The following is a 19,354-nucleotide window of genomic DNA, read 5'->3' as shown; positions in this document are numbered from 1 at the left end:
TATGCTATATTATTTATAAAAAATTCATTAATATTTAACATGAGATAGATAGTACTTCAAATAGTAACATTTTTAATAAAGATTACAAATTAGTTTCCTTTTAAAGATTGAGATTTTATTTTTGTATGATAAAACTTAATGATGAATACAAATTTTATAGTGTGCTTCAATGATAAGATCTTTAATTACTAAATTGTTGAATGTAGCGTGACTAAGAATAATTGATCTCCTTTTACTTTCTTATGAAATAAAGTGTAAAATTCAATACTTAAGTGAGAGAGCAATAGTTATAGAATAAAATTATAATAGTTTATCGAGTATTATACTATATATTAAATTAGTGTTTGCTATCATTAACTAGATTTGAAGCATTGATTATAAATGTGACCCACTCAAAATGACTGAAAATTTGATGGGGCCATAACCATTTAAAATGTGTCATTCAAAATCATGAAGATGATGAAAATAAAAATGGAACTTCATAGAAGTTAATATAATATTCAAAAAGTTGCTAGATATATAATATTTATCAAACTATTGATACCAACTAGAATTCTTATAATGTTAATAATAGTTATTGTAATTTACATCATGATTAAGGGATTTGAAATGAATAATATATTCTTAATGTCAAAATCATAAAAAAATTGTAGCTATATCTTCCAATGCATGATATAAAATTAGTAGTGTTTTTCATAATATTATTAATAACATCAATAGTTTCCTTGCCATGAATTTAATAATAATTTCTTTGATTTTTAATTTTACAATATCTAGGTTAATTATATAATATTGACCCAACTTTTCTTAGCATACCAAATGCATAATCTATTTCTTTACATGATTATATCTCTCTATAGAATATCGTTTTGAATGATGAAGTAACAATATTAACATTTATCATCGTCATTTAGATTTTTTAACCTCTTTATCCACTTGAGTTACAAAGTATTATGGATCTCTATTAAAATTTTATTATTGGATACATTTAATGGAGTGTAATTTAATGACTAATTCTAATTCTAATGAAATAATATCTTTGATCTTTTGATGGCTCATATTTATTTATTGTGATGTTTGTGCATCACGCTTTAGAGCATATTTAATTTTGATAAAGAACAATTCAAAAAAATTTTTAATGTACAATGTTGGCCACTTCTACATAAATTTATTTTTCTACTTCATAAGAAATATCAATATAAAAGTAAATCATCTTCATCATAGTGAAAAATAAAATGTTCTAAGATGTTGATCTGGTTAAAAAAAAAACTTTATAATAACTTAGGATTGATTATTAGGATTTAATGTGTTTTGAAAAAAAAATCTTTAATAATATTTACTTAAGGGTTTATCCCTTATTGTTGTCAATTATAATAAGATATAGGATTATTTGATTTAAAATTCATTGATAATGTGTTATTTAAAAAAAATTGGCAAGCTTAGTATATATATATATATATATATATATATATATGTATTGTCTTCTTGGAGAGAGAATAGAATCAATTATATGTTTGACCTGTAAGCATGACTAGACTAACCCAACATAGGGACCATTAAAGGCCTCTTAAATATGCATGATAGTCTTTAAGTGATTAATATGCTCGTAAGAATTGGATGACTTACCATACAAATCTTTAATAGGCATCTTGAATCTCATTGAAATTCAATATTGAAAGATTTATCAATTAAGAGCAAAGACCAATAGTTTTTGCATTAGGAAGTTAGCTAATTTTTATCCCTCATAAAATATTTTTCTTAAATGGTGATATCATAATCATCTTTTATAATATTATGATGGGTATTAATGAGGCATTATCGAGCCAATTTCATCAATGATACTATGGGGATTGCTAATTGGTTGAGTTGTATGAGAATAATGAGTTAAATTAGAAACATTAAAAAGTTTGGAATTTAGTTATGTTGGAGGGAAAACTTTAGCATGGAAATGAGGTGGCACAACATGTGTGCCCTTAAATTGATAGTTTTTTCTTACTATTCATTTTGAGATAGTGGCTTTTAGTATATTTTGATGATAGTAGTTGTTGCTTAAAATATTGTAAGAGTTAAAAAAATTATGCTAGTTGCTCCTCCATCCTATAAAGATAATATCATAAAATTAGTCTTGGATGACTTTAACTTATTGATTATGATACAATTAATTGAGAGATTATTTTTAAGATTAATGATTGCTGAAGTAAATAGATCTTTTGCTACATATATTAATTATGTTAGACATATGATATATATCGCTAAGATATTAGGATATTATTCTCACAAATAACACAAAAATAGTTTTGTACTAAGAAATTTATGCTATAGAGCTAGAGACTTTTTATCTTAATTTTGGATGAATACCTGCATGTAGATTAATAAAATGAAAGCAACATAAGAGATGCTAAATTTTTATGTGAAAATTTTAAAAAGGAAGAAACCATTAGTTCTAATCTAGTTGAAACAGTGCACAATTTATGAGAGGTTATAGATGTCCACTCATCCACATAATTAAAGAAAATAGGTTAAAAAAAATTTAGTAGCACAAAATGTTTTGTGACTGTCATACAAGTTGTGGAAAGTTATGTTGATGATTGGAAGATAGGGATTGCTTTAGAGTGGTTGGATAAATAGTTCAGAAAATGAGGGTCATTTAATGATGTTTGGGAGGTGAAGGTTGGATGATGATGTTTGAGAGATAGCAATTAAGCAACGACTCACCCCGGTCATGATAGCAATCAGATGATTGTGGTTGCTTGCTGTTGTCATTAGTATTGGTTATTGGGTACAACTCTAGAATTCTTCATATTCTAAATTTTCTCTTATTTTAAGTTTTTGATCGTTTTATTTAGAGAACATGGGTTAACTTAAAGATTTTGAGATAAACATTTTGATTATTTTGGCCAGAGTTCCAAAAACTCAATTACATGTACCATGTATTTTTGTTTAAAGATTGTTCATCAATAATTCAAGTGTCTTAATGTTTTAGAAAAATAAAAGATCCTAGGTTCATTGGATTTTTCTTAATTAGATGCCCAATTTGACTATAAGCATGCATTTTTCAAGATAATTTGACCCACCAAATACTTTCCCAAAATTTTTAATCGCACTTCAATTGCTTGATTTTGACTTATTTGGGCTTGAATTTTATCATTGTTGGTGTCCTGTATATCATGTTAAGATGTTTGGATTTGTTATACATTTGTTAAATTCGAAGTAAATATTATTCTAAATTTATTTTTATAAGTTTCAATCTAAGAAAATTATATCAAGATTTATGATTGATCTCATGAATTTTTTTATGACATATCAATTATCAATTCTATAGTTCATTCATGCTAGTTAAATATTATATGAGATATTGGCAATAGTTTAAGTAATTCTTTTGCAAAGCTTCAAGGCAGGTAATAAAGTAACAACTAAGAAAGAATTACAATATTTTCATAAGCATCTTAATCATTATTTTGTTAAAGTAAAATTAAATGTTTTTAATATTATAAATAAATAAAAAAGTTATTTACACAATGGATTAATTATAAAAATAATTTAAAAAATATATAATTTAATCAGATTATTAAAATAAATTATCTCAATAAATTTTTTTTTTTTTGGCGCATTTTGCCCTCAAGACTCAACTCCTTGGCCCATTCAACTATTATTTTACTAAAATTCATAAATAATGCACTTTTTTATGTAAACAATTGGACTAAAAAAGGTGCATTACATGAAAATTATATATTGATCATTTGTATTTTGTATGATTTCACTCATTATTGAAAATATATAATAAAGATATTCATTCATGAAAATTATGAAAGGGTGAGGTTTATTTCTCATAATTATTGAAGGCTAGCCACATTCTTCTAAAATTTAGAACATTTTTTATACTTTAGATTTTCATTTTTTTTCTTTCCAAGGAAAAGTAAATAAATAAATAATAAATCAAAGCATATTTTACAACTTTCACCCTTTCCTGCGCTTTGGAATTAGGGGTGTAAACGAGTCGAACACGAGAGCCGAGCCTCGTTTTCGGCTCGTTTATATTCCGAGCTCAAAAAGTGTGTTCGTGCTCTGCTCGTTTGCTTAGCGAGCCGAACACGAGCCGTTCACGAACAAAGAGTCATTTTGAGAACACTAATCACGTAGTCATTAGATGTTAAAGATTGAGGAAATATTTAAAATATCATTTAAATCTAATTTAAAAATCTTTATTCTATTTTCTTCATTAATACTTGTAATTGATTATAAATCTTTGTAGCCTTGTAGTCGACTAAACTTTTAAAAAAACTATTCATCAAAGATATATATATAATTAATTGGTAATATTTCGAGCCAAAACGAGCCGAACACGAACGGACAAATATTTATTCGTGTTGTTCTTGTTCGGTTTGTTAACTTAGTAAACGAGTCGAACACGAGCGTTTTAACTAGTCAAACACGGACTGTTCGCGAACAACGAGCCGTTTTGACAGCCATAATTGGAACTGGATTTGCAAATATCATATTAATCCTTACTTTATAGTTTAAGCGGGGATATAATTAGCAAACACAAACTTGTAATTTATTCTCATTTTTTACCCACCAACAATGATTGCTTTATAATGATTTTATACAATAATGCAGCAATAATTAGAAATGATGATTAACAACTAATTAAATTAATCATAACAACCTGACAAAGATTAAAGAAATTGGATGATGATTTTAATATATAATATCGCCATCAGGTTATTGGTGTTGGATGATGTGTACTAAAAAATAAAAATAAATAAATAAAAAAATAAAAATAAAAGAAAGCTGAGCTCCGGAGGGGGCCTCGACCTTGATTAATTTTATCGAGTTCGAGCTCAAACTCGAGAGTTCAAGTTCTAGCTGATTATGAGGTCGACTTGTTTATTATAAAAGATAAAAAATAATAATAATTTAAGATGATTTTATAACAAAATAACATAAAGAATGAGCAAGTTGAGATAAATAAGAAAAAATCATTTAATATAAATTATAAAATATCATTTATTAAATATTTTTAATTCTTTTAATGATAAAATATTGAAATTTAATATATTTTGAATATATTTTTTACTATTATTTTGTTTAAAATGAGCCGGCTCACGAGCTAACAAGTGGAGTCGGGCTAAGCTTGAGCTTGACTTGTTATCTCATCGAGCTCAGTTCACAAGCTGCTTATTACACCTGACTCAAAACATTAGATTTACATATTTCACACTTAGGGTTTGGTTGCACGTAGGGTGTAGGTTTAAGTAGGATTTAGTATATCCGATAAATCCAAATCTATAAAATTCTGTGTTGTTAAACCCAAGAAGTTGTTCGATATGATTTAACTTAATTTCGCTTCGCAAAAATCTATCTTTCATGTTTGGTATTTTATGAGGATTTTACACATTGTTGTTTCAACTCTCCTTAAATCCCTCAAATACAACTCTTGAACGAATTTAATAAATCCGAGATTTGAGCACAGCGCAAAAGACAACATCAGCGCCTAGGAAAATTCCACCATCAAATCACTTGTCCTTAAGTTAAGCCATAACATCAATTCTAACATTCTAAATGACAAATTAATAAACAAGCCCATGTCAACCAGTACCAACAAATGGCATGTTATACTAAATTATATTCTAACATAACATAAGCTGTCCTTCATCTAGTTAAGAATAATCGAAATCCATGTGGACACCTTGTGCAATAATTGATTAGTAGTTCAATGCTTGAACTTAGCTTAATTTCCTCATTTCCACGCAAAGCACAATTAGATCGTAAGCAGACAACAACTTAAACATTTTATAAGAATCAAATTCTAATTGAAGTGTTAATATTAAAATTGGTTAGATCTATGAAGATGTGATATTTAAATAAAGGGATAATTGCATAGAGAGCACAAGAGACATTGTTATTTACAAATCAAACATTCAGGTGATTTTTCGAGCCATGAAATCAATGTATTTACTTTTGCCACGATCAAACTATTGTGAATTTGGTAAAAAATGAAAAATATGGGTTGGGGTTTTATCATCATGTTTGATGTTTGAGTGAGAATTTGAAAATTGGATGAAAGAGGGTGCTTGAATCCTAATTAAAATATTTTATATTTGATAGAATCTTATTTTTTGATAAAGATAATGATTATATTTGTGTAAAAGATTTTATATTTAAGTAAAAAAGTTATATATATGATACTATGTTATGATTAATACATTATTAATTTGAACAAAAATGAAAATCTTGTAATATAATTGATTATGGATGAATGTTGTTCTTGTATTATAGTTGTGAATTTATTTAAAAAGTGTAGCAATTGCTTTGGGTTTGTTTCCATTTATTGAATGATCGAATATTGCGATAGATCGAGAGCAAAAAAGAGGCCAGGACCGACATAGCACCAGGGATTGCTTTTTGGAGGTTCAAAGTGTTAGTTAAAGCTTTAGAAAATTTTCAGAGTTTGTTTGGGATCAATTATATTTTTACTTTTTGTTTTTTTTTTTCCTTGGGTTTAAAAACAAATTTGTTTGACTTGTTTTTTTCATGTTTTTATTTTTGCTTCTAAAAATAAATAAATATGTTTTTGAAAACACTTAAGACAACTTTTGGATATTTTTAGTATTTCAAAAACAGTCATATCTTAATCAAGCATACCAAATATGATTGGTTTCAATCAAAACATAAACCAAACAAGATAAAAATATATATTTATATAATAAAAATCAAACGTGATTCCAAAGAGCGCCTTAGGAATCACTAATTTCTCTTTCTTAACATTTACTTAGAAGTTATGAAAACATGGCATATTTATAAGCTATCGTAGTGATTTTTTGTCTTCTTTATCAATATCTACCATATCAATTTTTTGTATTGAATTGCTCAAATAACTTCATATATTTTTGAAAGTGTAAAAATGATTCCGACTTGTTGTTGGCCCTATAATCACATTTAAGCCAAAGTAGGGCTTGACAGTCACACTGATAGTAGTGAAGCCTCCAATACACAAATGGAGGGCATTTTTTAAAATCCATCAATGCCACAAGTGCAATAGAGTTAATGAATTTATGATTTATTGATTGAATCATTTAGAATAAAGCATGCATTATAAGCCATTTATTATCATCACCAAACTTTGTGAAGATTGAGTACAAGCTTTTTTTTTTTTCTTAGATTTGTTTATTTTGATGAAGGTAACTCAAATAATTCACAAATTAATGGTTTTGGAGTAGTAGAATTAACAAGTTTCCAATTAAGGTGAAATATTGTCAATTTTTAGAGCATTCCAACTGTTAGCGCCCCTTTCAACTATGGTCGGAAGGCCTTCTTAGCACTCAACCTCTTCAGACCCCCTTTCTAAATCCCTTTCTCTTAAAGAAGCAAAGGATGAAAGAAAATGCTGAAAGGGAAAAAAGTAAGAAGGAAAAATGAGTTGAAACAAAGATATTAAGTAAAATCATTTTAACATAAATTGAAGAAGAGCAGTCTAAAATAAATTAGACTATACTTGACCCGAGAAAATATAGGAGAAAGATCCTATAAAAAGTCAATCATAACTAAGCCAGAATAAAAAATTAAATTTATTTTGTTTTGGGCTTAAGGAGATCTTCCACTAGGACATAAATCAGGCTACAAAGATTTATAATCAATTAAATTATTAATTAAAAAATTGAATAAAATAAATTAATGTGTTAATTGAACTTATAAACTATGCTCCACCTTATTAGACTTGGTTTTATGCAATAAGGACGCTAAGAAAATATTAGTGCACAAGTCTCAAACTAGGTAAACTCACAAAGTATCATAAATACACCACGACTAGCAAAAAAATCTATAATAATAACCATACATATAAAAATCTTATTTATGTCATAGTTGTAGTTCTATACAAGCATTTATAATGTGTTGCTTACAGGTACATCTAAGTGGCGATCATGTAATGCAGATGCTAAGGGCTTTGTTGCAGGGTCTTGACAGAGTCACCGTGTTGGTCCCGTTCTAAGCATCTGAATGAGCTAGCGCTTGTAACAATAAATGATGAATGTTAACCCATATCTATGCTTGGAATGATCATACAAGATTTGGTAGTAATATGATAATTCAGATTGTCCGATTTGATAAACTAACGAGTAATGCTGATTTTTTTTATTATTTCCAAAGATCAATCAAGGCTAGCTAAAGCTTGGCCACAGCATGTCGGCTCATGCACAAAAACATATAGAAAGAATATGAGTATTTTACTTGAGCAAATTAAAATGCCCTGTGCATAAAAATGCATAATATGTAAATCAAGTGTATGTGAAACTAAGCCCCAAAAGCATTACATAGTGTTGCCCTCACTTTTGTGAAGGTCTCCCCACTTTCTCTGGAAACCTATTGAATTGACCTTGGGGCTTCCCTAGTAGCCTTCCTAAATCACCAAAGGAACTACTCACTAACATGGAGCCCCAAATACTAAGATTTTTTTCCCTTGGGCCCCCTAGTTGAGTTGGTTTAGGGTTTTGGCTTGATAGAGACCCGGCTGATCTCTTTTTGGTAAGACATACCCTGGGTCACTTATGAAACCCTTGGAACCCTTGCAACCCTTGCATAGACCCTAGGAACCACCATGGCACTAAAATTGACATTGGGAAGTGGGCATCTACCCAAATTGATCACTGGCCTCACCTAAGGCCTTTCGAACCCCAATTGACCCTAAAGTCAACATGAAGGGTTAATACAACAATTTGACCCCAATGCTTGATGGCACTATAGGAGACCATACCAAATTGGTTCCAACCCAATTTTGAGTCAATTTTTGACCAATTAACCCCATTACCACAAAATTAAGCCCCACTCCAGGTGATAAAGCATCAAACCACCTAAGGGTCAAATTGGCACCATGAGTTCAAGCCCCATAATTCACCTAATTAATTAATTAGGTAAATTATAAAAGCCTATTGGGCTTAAATTCTTGTGCTAAGTCTAAACACACCTAGGCTAGCCTTAAATCCAAAAACCCAAGCACATGTAACTTCACTACCACTCAATTCATGAAGTAATATTTATTCCAAAATAATATCAAATCAACCTTCATTAGAGTCGTCTCCTAGGGATTCTGAATCTTCCTCTAGTTTTAAGGTGGGCAGGGTTCTCTAGACATTGACAACTTTCTTCACAAAAAACCCCCTTCAATATATGTGGTCAGGAGACTCCAACTTTTCTCCATGAAGAATTTACTCTATAATGCGCAGTGGGGAGTCACCGTTCTTTATCGATGTATAATTTCATGAAGAATCTACTCCAGAAAGCACAACAGAGATAGTCCAACTTTTCTTCACAAAAGTTTCATATAGAATGCATGACTGGGAAATAGGGAGACCCCCTCCGAAATGCACATAGATGAGACACCAATTCTTTCTCCCATTTCTGGTTTATTTATAGGCTAAAATGTCCAAAAAAAAAATAACAAAATAGGTAAAATCCAAGTTTTCCTTCTTACCCTACTTCCTCTATTCGATTCAGTTCATTTTGACAATCGAATTGTGTTTTAACGTGAATCCATGCAATCTGGAGCATTAATGATCCAATTCAGCTCCCACTCTCAGTCTCATGGCAACACCACGATATTGTTGATGTGGCAATCTCGTTGTTACCCTTGGATCAAATCATACGGATCACTGACAAACCCAACATCGTTCGACATGTCGTCTGCAACTGAAGCCAATGGCTTAGAGGCATCCCACTAACCCGTGATGGCTTGGACTGGCTCGATTTAGACCTGCCAGCCTGACCCGCCTCTCCACCCACAACCATAAGCCCATTCGCCTCCCAAGTGTCAAAATGAAATTAAGATGCCAAGGCAGGATATGAGCACGGAATAACAGGGAAGAAGAGGGAGCACCAAACTGTCGCATATATATATATATACATACATATATATATATATATATATATATATGTATATGTATACATACATATATATATGTATATGTATACATACATATTTTGAAAAAAAAGGGGGGAAGGAGGGGAAATAAAGCTTAAGGAGACAAACACAATGATGCTAAATTTGGTCTAATTAGAGTCAAATAAAGCTCAGATCAAGTCATTAAATCATTTTCATAAGGTTTCAGTGCCTAATTAGAAGGTCAAATGGAGTCTAAATCTAACAAGCTTATATTCAATTCGAGTTTCTCGATAAGGTAAATCCAACATGCCCAAAATCGCTCAATTTTGAAATCATTAAAACACTTAATATCCACAAAATGCTATCCGATCGAGGGAATCTATTCTGGACATTTGATGAAGTGGCCTGGATTGCTTCTTTATTTTCAGTGAGGCCACTGTCAGATTCTATAAATAGAGCTCTACTCCTTCTTAAGAGGGGACCTATACCTTGAGCCAGAAGAAGACCAGAGCTTGGAGAAAAATGAGTCGAAGTCCAACATCATTTATACACCTAAGATCTGGCTAATACTTCATGCTTATGCAGCCTTCGACTATCGTCAACCGCCCTCTACTTTTTACAGTGAAACTCTATGCAAGTCCAGACTTTTGTTGCAAATGAATGAATCATCGTGCGAAGTAACAACCGATGTTGCGAAATCACGAAACATCCTGCGAAGCAGTGCAACATCACGAACACCGTGCTACAACACAACTCAAAAAATATTATGTCCAATCGTTACAACTTGACAAACTGTGTAACACAATCCCGCATATGGAATACAATTTGACAAACTGTGTAACACGAATCGTGATGTTAATCCAAAGGGATCTACCACCGGATGTTAATCCAAAAGGATCTACCACTGGTTTCCAACAGTGAGGCGATTAGAAACCAATTTTGACACCCAAATTCGAACCCACCGTTGACAACGCATCATTCCAGAGTTAAAGTGGGCCCGCTGAGGTCCATTGGGGTGAAAAGTGATTGCATTCCAGCATGTATAAATTAAAACCACATGCCATGTCAAAGCTCCAAAATTAGTTATACGAAGCTCATGCCATCTGTAAAACCGTTTTTTTCCTCCCTCCTCCCCTTGTTTCTCCTCTTCTACAGCACCACCGGCCGGCCGGAGGGGAGCCAGACCGAGGCGAGGATAGAGGAGAGACGTCAAGGTAGATTAGATTTTTAATCGATTGAAGCAATAATTTTCTCGGTGAATGGATTTCTAGGGCTTTGATCGAATGCATTTCATCGCTCCAGTTCGCCGGCCAGCTTTCTAAGGTTGTAACTGTTTTTGTGCTTTCGATGAATTTGATCGTCCTAGAACTTGGGGGAGGGCATTTGATTGGGACTGGAAGGGATTTTGATCTGCGCGGCGGTGTTTGATTTTTCGCTATTTGCGATTTGGCGCATGAAAGGATTAGGGTTTGAAAGCGAGGAAAGATGAATGTCTCGAGGAGCAAGATGGACGAGCAGCACGGGGATTTTTGCCCTGTATCTCCGAGGAAGGATTGGACGGTGAGATTGCTAAGAATAATATGGGGTTTGGTAATATTCACGGGAGGAGTTTTTTTGGGTTTGTCTGTGAGTTCTCGTTCCAGCCAATACTTGACAACGCGAAGTAATGAGTTTTTCTTTCCGGCTAAGATGTACACTACGAATTGTGAGAGGGAGAGGTTGAGTATAAGGAATTTTGTTCATCCGAAATATCTTTTGCATAATTTGACTGATGAAGAGCTATTCTGGAGGGCTACCTTGGTGCCGCAGATGGAAGGATATCCATACAAAAGAGTGCCCAAGGTGGCGTTTTTGTTTCTTACACGTGGGCCACTTCCATTTGCTCCTCTTTGGGATAGATTCTTCAGAGGACATGAACGCCTCTACTCTGTTTATGTGCATTCCATTCCAAACTACAAGCTCAGTGTCTCAGAAACTTCAGCTTTCTATGGGCGCCAGATCCCAAGTGAGGTACATTCCATCTAATTCATTTTTGGTTCGTTGCATTTATATTAAGTTATTCCTCTCGAATTCATAAAAGAGAGAATTTTGTAATTGTTTTTTTTTTTCTCTCTATTAACAGCCATGAGAAGTTCAGGGCTTTATTTTTTAATATGGTTATGTACTCAGAATATAGTTTTTTTCTAACGTAATGTTGCTGCAATCAAAACAATATCATGGCATTCTTTTCTAATCATTTATTAGTCATACAATCAACAAAATTTTTCATCTTTCTCTCAATGAATTTAAATATGTTGATATTTAGCATTCATATTACACACTAAATTAAAGTAGATATCAATTAGTTTAAAAGGCATCATTTCAATTGCATTCCCTTGTCAAGATTTACAAATAGCCAAGAAAAAAGCCAGTATTGATTTTCTAGTGCGTGATTGTTCAACCTTGATTTGTTAGTGTACTCACACCTCAAAGAAGGAGCTAACAAGAAGAGAAGAACATGCTCAAGGGAGAGGATTTCTATGTTCACTAAGATAAAACCAATATATAGTGTTTAGGAACCAATTTTTCATCCCTTGTTACTTGTATTTTTTCTTATTTATAGTGGAAGTTTTCTCATATATTACAAATAAATGATAATTATACATGAATACTTAGAGATATTTGCCTTATCCCCCTTTGCTTCTTTTAATGTTGAGATATAATTAATTATATATCGAGTGTGTTTACTAGCTTCCTAGGCTTTGCAATGCTTGAATGTTGATAAATGAATTCAAATTAAATGTCTTGGATTGAGGTGCAAGGCTACTAAACTTGCATTTGTTCGGTGAACTCGATTAGATGAGTCCCTCAAGCCTTAGGAATAATAAAAAAAATGTTAAGATAAGGACCTATTAAATGTCTATGAAAGTCCAATTAATATACCGACACACATAAAAACTCCCGATTAAGTTAACGTGTGAGAGGGTAAATGGTTGGAGATGCAGTGTCATTAATATTGAATGTATTACATTTACCCCTTCCTCTTCCTTCCTCTTGGATATAAATATTGGTAGTACTCCTATTTTGGGTAAAAAATTTGAGAAGTTGGAAAGGATGAGATGCTTGGAAAACATAGGTGAGGAATGGGAGGATGAGAAGAATGGTCTATCCTCACCTTATCCATTTTAACTCACTATTTGCTGACATCCTAATGGGTGAACTCTATGTTTGTTGAATTTGAAAGTCATCAACAATGTTTGATCACCTTTGGGTTCAATTGCTTCGAGTCCGTTATGAGCTTGGCACTATTCCTTTAGTCGAGAAAATCAATCGGGTTAGAACTAGTCTAGTTTATTTTTCTCTCTAATGGAAACGCCCCCTAGCTCATTGCTTGGATACTAAATTGTTGGGTCTCTAGGCTTCAACAGCCTTGCTCTCAGCGTACTTGAAAGGTGAGGCTGCTTTCATGTTGCCAAAGTCCTCCTATGTGGATGATAAAATTACGCCATTGAGGGAAAATAAAGATATAGTGTCTAGGGACCAATTATTCATCCCTTCCATAAGTTTTCTCCTTTTTATAAAAGGATTTTCAAATATATTACAAACAAATGATCATTACTCATAAATCCTGAAGGATCACTCAATTATCCCCTTTTTTCCTCTTCTAATGTTAACATAAAATCAATATTAGGTTTGAAACATTATTCTTTGACAACGCTGTATTTTGACTTTTGCTCCCCACACACTCATTGAGTAAAATTATTGTCAACCTATTTAGTCTCTGGGGCAGTTCGTCTTTGGACAAATACGGCCTTGAAGTGAGTTGGAGCTTCTTTGATTATTATGAAATGGTATGGGCCACTTTATCAGATTGATTACTTGAGCTTGATGGATGTAGGTAAAATATTTTCTCAACGGCCTGCACTTGATACTCCCTCATACTTGGCAGCTCGTCAATCCTGGCTTGGACAATTGAGCTGAGGAACTCGATAGTTTGTCTTAGTGTATCATCTGGACTTTGATCCTAAGTTGGCATGGCTGCATTTTAGCTATATAATAATCAATGTAAAGATTGTGATAGCGATATTTAACAATTTTTTTTGAAATGAATAGAAGATCGATCAATTTGTGTAGAAGGCATCATATCAATTGCATAATCTTGTCAAGATATGCACTAAGAAAAAAGCATTGATAATATAGTGCATTCTTTTTATGGAATTATGCTTTGATAGAAAAATGTCACTGTAAATATTATGATAGAGGTTTTTTTTGTCAACTATGATAAATAAAATATTGCTACGTTTGTAATGATACGTGGAGATAAAAGGAAGAAAAGTATTATTAATATTCTACAAATTTTTTATCAATATGGATCTTAAAGTTGTTGAATTTGCTTTGAGATCAATGCACTATAAGTTTTGTTTACTTTTTATGTATTCAACTTATTTTATAGTAATTAAATGGCTTTAAGACTCATCATGAATCCTAATTTAAATTAGGTTGGAATGTTCTTGTTGAAAAATTTTTTCGAACAGAAATGTGTAAAAAAAAATTATTTTCTATTTGTTCATTCTAAAGGAGTTTCTAACTAAACTTTAAAATTTTTCTATTGCTAAGTTTTTATTTTTCAATGTAGATCTGTCCAATACCCTTTCTTGAAGATATTAATATCATGAATAATGTTATACTGCTCATTACTATATGAAAAATGATTGTTCTTGATTCCTATGCACCACATCTGTATCTAAAGAAGAAAACTATTCTATTTTTTATAGGCCATGTAAAGGCTATGGAAGCATCAACACCATCATTGCATAAGACAATATAAAACTATAATACATTTAGGATTTTATTGTGGGAGTATAGCATTACTCTTAATACTTTATGTGTTACTAAACATTTTCTCATTGTAACGTAAAATCTCTCGTACGCTCTCACTAGAAGTTAATCTGCTAGAATGATGGAGAGTAAGTTTTATGAAGTTTTCAATGCTTTTATTTTGGTAAGCTGATGCGGGACTATTTGCAGTTAGCATTTCCTAATGCAATTAGAATTAGACAATGTATGCAGAGCATGCTAGGAAACTCATGACTCACATAACATAGACCACTAAATAAGTCAACCACTTATTTTCTGTAATTATATATAGTACATATGAAAGTTAGAGCACAAATGATAATTAATGATTGAATAAATCCAAATTAATCAACAAGAAAGTTGAACCAAGTAAAATCTACGAGCAACTATAATTTAATCACCACAAATAATCTCTCAGTTGTGTTTTATTTAAACAAACTCAAGAGCATTGGTTAGTCAATAACAAACCATGTAAAAAAAATTAGGTTTAGAAAGAATTCATCAAAGTAAAAACCTCCACGCGTCACAATGTTGTCTTTATTTATTTATCCCTTTTTAAAAAGTTGAACTTATGACCATTACACTATATATATAATACATAGTACACCCGGTGTGTTAAGTTGGTAGACAGCTGCATTGTCAGTTGTAAGACCCCTCTGACATGGGTGCGATCCCTACGAGGACGGCTAGCACATATGGGGAGCAATATTGCCAAATATCACCCTTTTAATGTGTTTATAAGTGTGTGTGTGTGTGTGTGTGCCACATACCCCGACCTATTGGTTGACATCCACGGTATAAGACCCCTCAGGTCGAGGGTTCGAATCCACTCTGGCATAGTTGGCCTTAACAAGTTGGTACTCGAATTGTTTGGCACTTTAAGGGTGACTGGAGGCTCGTATAATGTCCTTTGGCCTTTCCTTCTGACTATATATATATATATATATATATATATATAATGAATTCATATTTAGAGCTATTTTTCTATCAAAACATTGAGACGAGCTTTGAATACAAAGACCGTACTTGGCATTCTATTAATGAGATGAGTGGTTGTGAGCACTATATCTCCACAGAAAACTTTTGCATATTTTAAGAAAGCATTATAGACCTTTATATCCCAAGAAGATGTCTACCATTTTTCTCAACTAACATAATTTGTTGAGGAGTCTAAATACAAAAACTCACATGGATGATATCATTCTTTGTAAAGTAGGGTCTAAGTATCGAGTTGAAGTATTCATTTGCATTATAAGTTTTGAGAATCTGAATTTTGCACTTGAACTAAGTGTAAATTATGCTATGTAATGAATAAAATATTTGTATAGTTTCATATTTTTACTTTATGCAGAATATCCAACCGGTTCTAGTGTGATCATCTATGAAGGAGAAACCATTTGGCTCAATTGATGGTTTTCAATTTTGATAGTCCCTAACTGCACCGTGGATGATACAGAAAATATTTGAGAGTTTGTACTGAGATAGAGGCTATACATAACAAGTATGTTTAGCTAGTTGACATGTTTCACACTGTTAAAACATTGGGTTTTATTAATAAGAGATATGGGTGAAGCTTTGCAATATAATGAAAATTGGGATGACTTAGACGACAATGACATAATAAAATTTGTCTTTTAACATACTCAAACCCAACAGACTCATGAATATGAGAAGAAGATGGTGGAGAATACACTTATGTGTTAAGCGAATTATTTTCCTTAAGTATGTATAAACCTTGAGGCAATTTAATATAGTCAATCACCTTTCATATATCCACCACCTAAAATTGACAAGAGTTATAATGAAATTTATTATCAATTTTCAAGTCATGAGCAAACTTGTTAATTAAAAGTAAGTTGAAATTTAGTTGGGGAACATATAACGCAAAAGAAAGTAGAATATCTTTGGAGACTTTCACTTCTCCTTTCCCAATAATACTGGAGTGAAATCTATTTGCAAGTTTAGTAAATTTTGAGGTGGTGATCTCTTGGTAGCTGGTGAGAACACGAATGTCTTTAGTCATGTGATCAGAAGCACCTAATTTTTTTTTCAAGGTCGAAATCTTTCATTGTTAGCATGATAGGAGGAGGAAATGATATCTTGTATCATCAAGCTGGTAGGCTACTCCGTCGTGCTTGTAAGAAGCTTCTTCAAGCTGACAAAAGAGCTAGGGTCGGTTGATTCCCAAAATTATTGCAAGTCATTTAGTCAATCACACAAATATACATGTTAATCAAGTAATATACAATATTGATTCAAAAAAGACACTTATCAATTTTTCAGTAAATGAAGTTCAAGCTTATTACACCACTAAATTTAGTTTAAGGTTTCGAACCTGCAAAATTGAAAGATTTGAGAATCCTGATACAAAAATAATAAAGTGCACTAAGTTTTTTGCGATTTTTTTAGCTGTGAAAGATTCATACTATTGTGGCACCAACCTACTGACTCCTCGTTATTTTTGATGAACAGAGGCAAATTCTCCTTAGCCTATTTTTAGGTCAAAAGAAGCATTGAAAACTTTATTACAGTTAATGGGACCTAACCATGCAACATTTTCCAGGAATCCTTTGGTACCTTATCTAGCTTTCACTCTCCCACTGGTAATATTTCTATTCCATTACGTGTGTGTGTTAACCTATTTGTTCTTCTAATCAATATTTATAAGTCCTAGACCACAAGAGGACCGAACTTACTAAGTTATCAAATCAGAAGTAAGATTAACACATAAATATATGAAATTCAAGGCACAGAAAAATGTCCAAGAAAAAAACTTATGCAGCAAACAACAAAGAAATTACATGTCTTACATCACAGGATTATGAAAAAGATTTAGTTACTATGCATGAGGAAAGAAAACACACAGAGTTCCATTGAAAATATTAAGGAAAACAATATAAAAAGGTACAAAAAAAAGTCAAACTCAAACCAATCACCCCTTGCAAAAAGCTGCAATCCTTTTTGTCAATCTTCCTTATACAAATTCACACAAATCTCTCTCTCGCGCGAGTCTCCAAACTCAAAAAGAAAATAACCCTGAGAATTTTCTCCAATAGAAAACCAACCCTAGAGCTTATAAAGACTCCTAAAACCATGGAAAACAACCAGCCTCCATATCCCCAGAGTGCCTTAAATCATCTCTCAATGCTACTTAAATAGGTTGATCTTCAAACTGCCCCCAATTTCTTGCCTGAACTGTCATGTGATAGAACCCGACATAAGTACATCCAATAGTGGTGTAACTATGTTGGGTGCTAGCTTAGTTATGCCTCGGTGTGGTGTAATTACACTACTCTCTTTATTTTGTGAGTGTGTTGGCACCATTCGATACAGAGTACCTGTCATGACTATATCATGGTGCAGCGTAGTTATGTCGATCTCCTTTCTATTTCAATCTTCATACTCTGGCTCCTTGAAGCATGTTCAACACCTGTTAACCCAAAACTTGGCAAAAAGACCTTAGAAGATTGTAAAATCATCATAATAAAGACATAAAAAATGGGATTTATGTAGAAAAATTACCACAATTTTAACTCACATCAATTCTCCTAAACTTACATATTACTTGCTCTCAAGTTATCTCATATTTAAACTTGGACTTAGTTAAATGATTTTTATAGCTCTCATGTGGACTTTCTGATTTTCTAACAAGACTATATAATGCATAATAAAGAATGTGCACACGTCATCTTAGGGTTAAATTTTCAATAATTTCTAATAGTCTAGCCTTTTCTTTAGTTCACTTCTTTCATAGCCTAAGCATATCTCAAAGTAATTAATCCAATGTGGTTAAAATATTTTCATTATTTAGATGTATTTTCATATGAAAAGATGAAAAAATCTCTCGAGTGAACCCTAAGAAGAAGCTCTTGAGCTCTAAAGACTCTCCTTAGCCGTAGAAGCAAAGCCCCCAAGGCCAAAAGTCAACCCTACTTAGTGACAAGATATCTTATGGACTAATAGATGATCCTAACACCACTTCCCTTGATGTCATGGGAACTAGGTTCAAATTCCAACAATTACAACTCAAGCTAGACGAACAACCAAAAATTTAATTGAAACAATAATAACTCTTGTAGTGTAAATCTCTTACAATGATTTGATAAAATTATGTGTTTGATTTGAAAAATTATAAATATAATGTAAAGTTTGAATGAATTTGAACTTTATACCACAATTCACTTTGGGTGAATTTAGAATTTGGTCAATTTTCCTGAACTTGAATTACACTTGTAAAATATTATAGGCAAGTCGCTGCTACCCAACATCGCTTGCAACCCGCCGCCACCAGCCCGTTGTTCCTGCCACTCGCCTCCCGCAACCGTCGACGCCGCTTTTCTACCCCCCGCTACCACCAGCAGCCCCTATCGTTGTCTGCCGCCCGCCCACCCACCACTGTTGATGTTTGCCGCAGCCCGCTACCACTAGCAGCCCCTACCCTTGCCCTTCGCCCGCCCGCAATGGCCTAGGCCGCCCTCTGCAGGCTATCCGCCGCCCATCGCCCGTCGCCTGTCGTTGGCCACCCTTCTCCCGTCATCGACAACCTGTTGCTTGTTGTCGGGCACCCTCCTCCCGTCGTTGGTTGTCGGTCATCGCCAGCCACCGGCCGCCCACCCACTTCCGCAGTTCGCCGCCTCCTCG

General features: G+C 32.8%; 1 protein-coding gene across 1 annotated transcript in view; it reads left to right on the top strand.

Moving 5' to 3' along the window:
• Positions 1–10,971: 10,971 nt before the first annotated feature.
• The window catches only part of LOC110029891, a 9,750-nt gene continuing 1,367 nt past the window's right edge, over positions 10,972–19,354 (top strand). Inside the window, exons 1-2 of the mRNA XM_020732375.1 lie at positions 10,972–11,091; positions 11,180–11,887. Coding sequence (XP_020588034.1) covers positions 11,363–11,887 — 525 coding nt within the window. The 5' untranslated portion in view covers positions 10,972–11,091; positions 11,180–11,362. The remainder of the gene's footprint in view (positions 11,092–11,179; positions 11,888–19,354) is intronic.

The sequence above is a fragment of the Phalaenopsis equestris genome, unplaced genomic scaffold (genome assembly GCF_001263595.1).
Source record: "Phalaenopsis equestris unplaced genomic scaffold, ASM126359v1 Scaffold000609, whole genome shotgun sequence".
NCBI lineage: Eukaryota > Viridiplantae > Streptophyta > Magnoliopsida > Asparagales > Orchidaceae > Phalaenopsis > Phalaenopsis equestris.
Note: the sequence above shows the minus strand (reverse complement) of the source record. Positions and strands in the feature narration are given on the sequence as shown.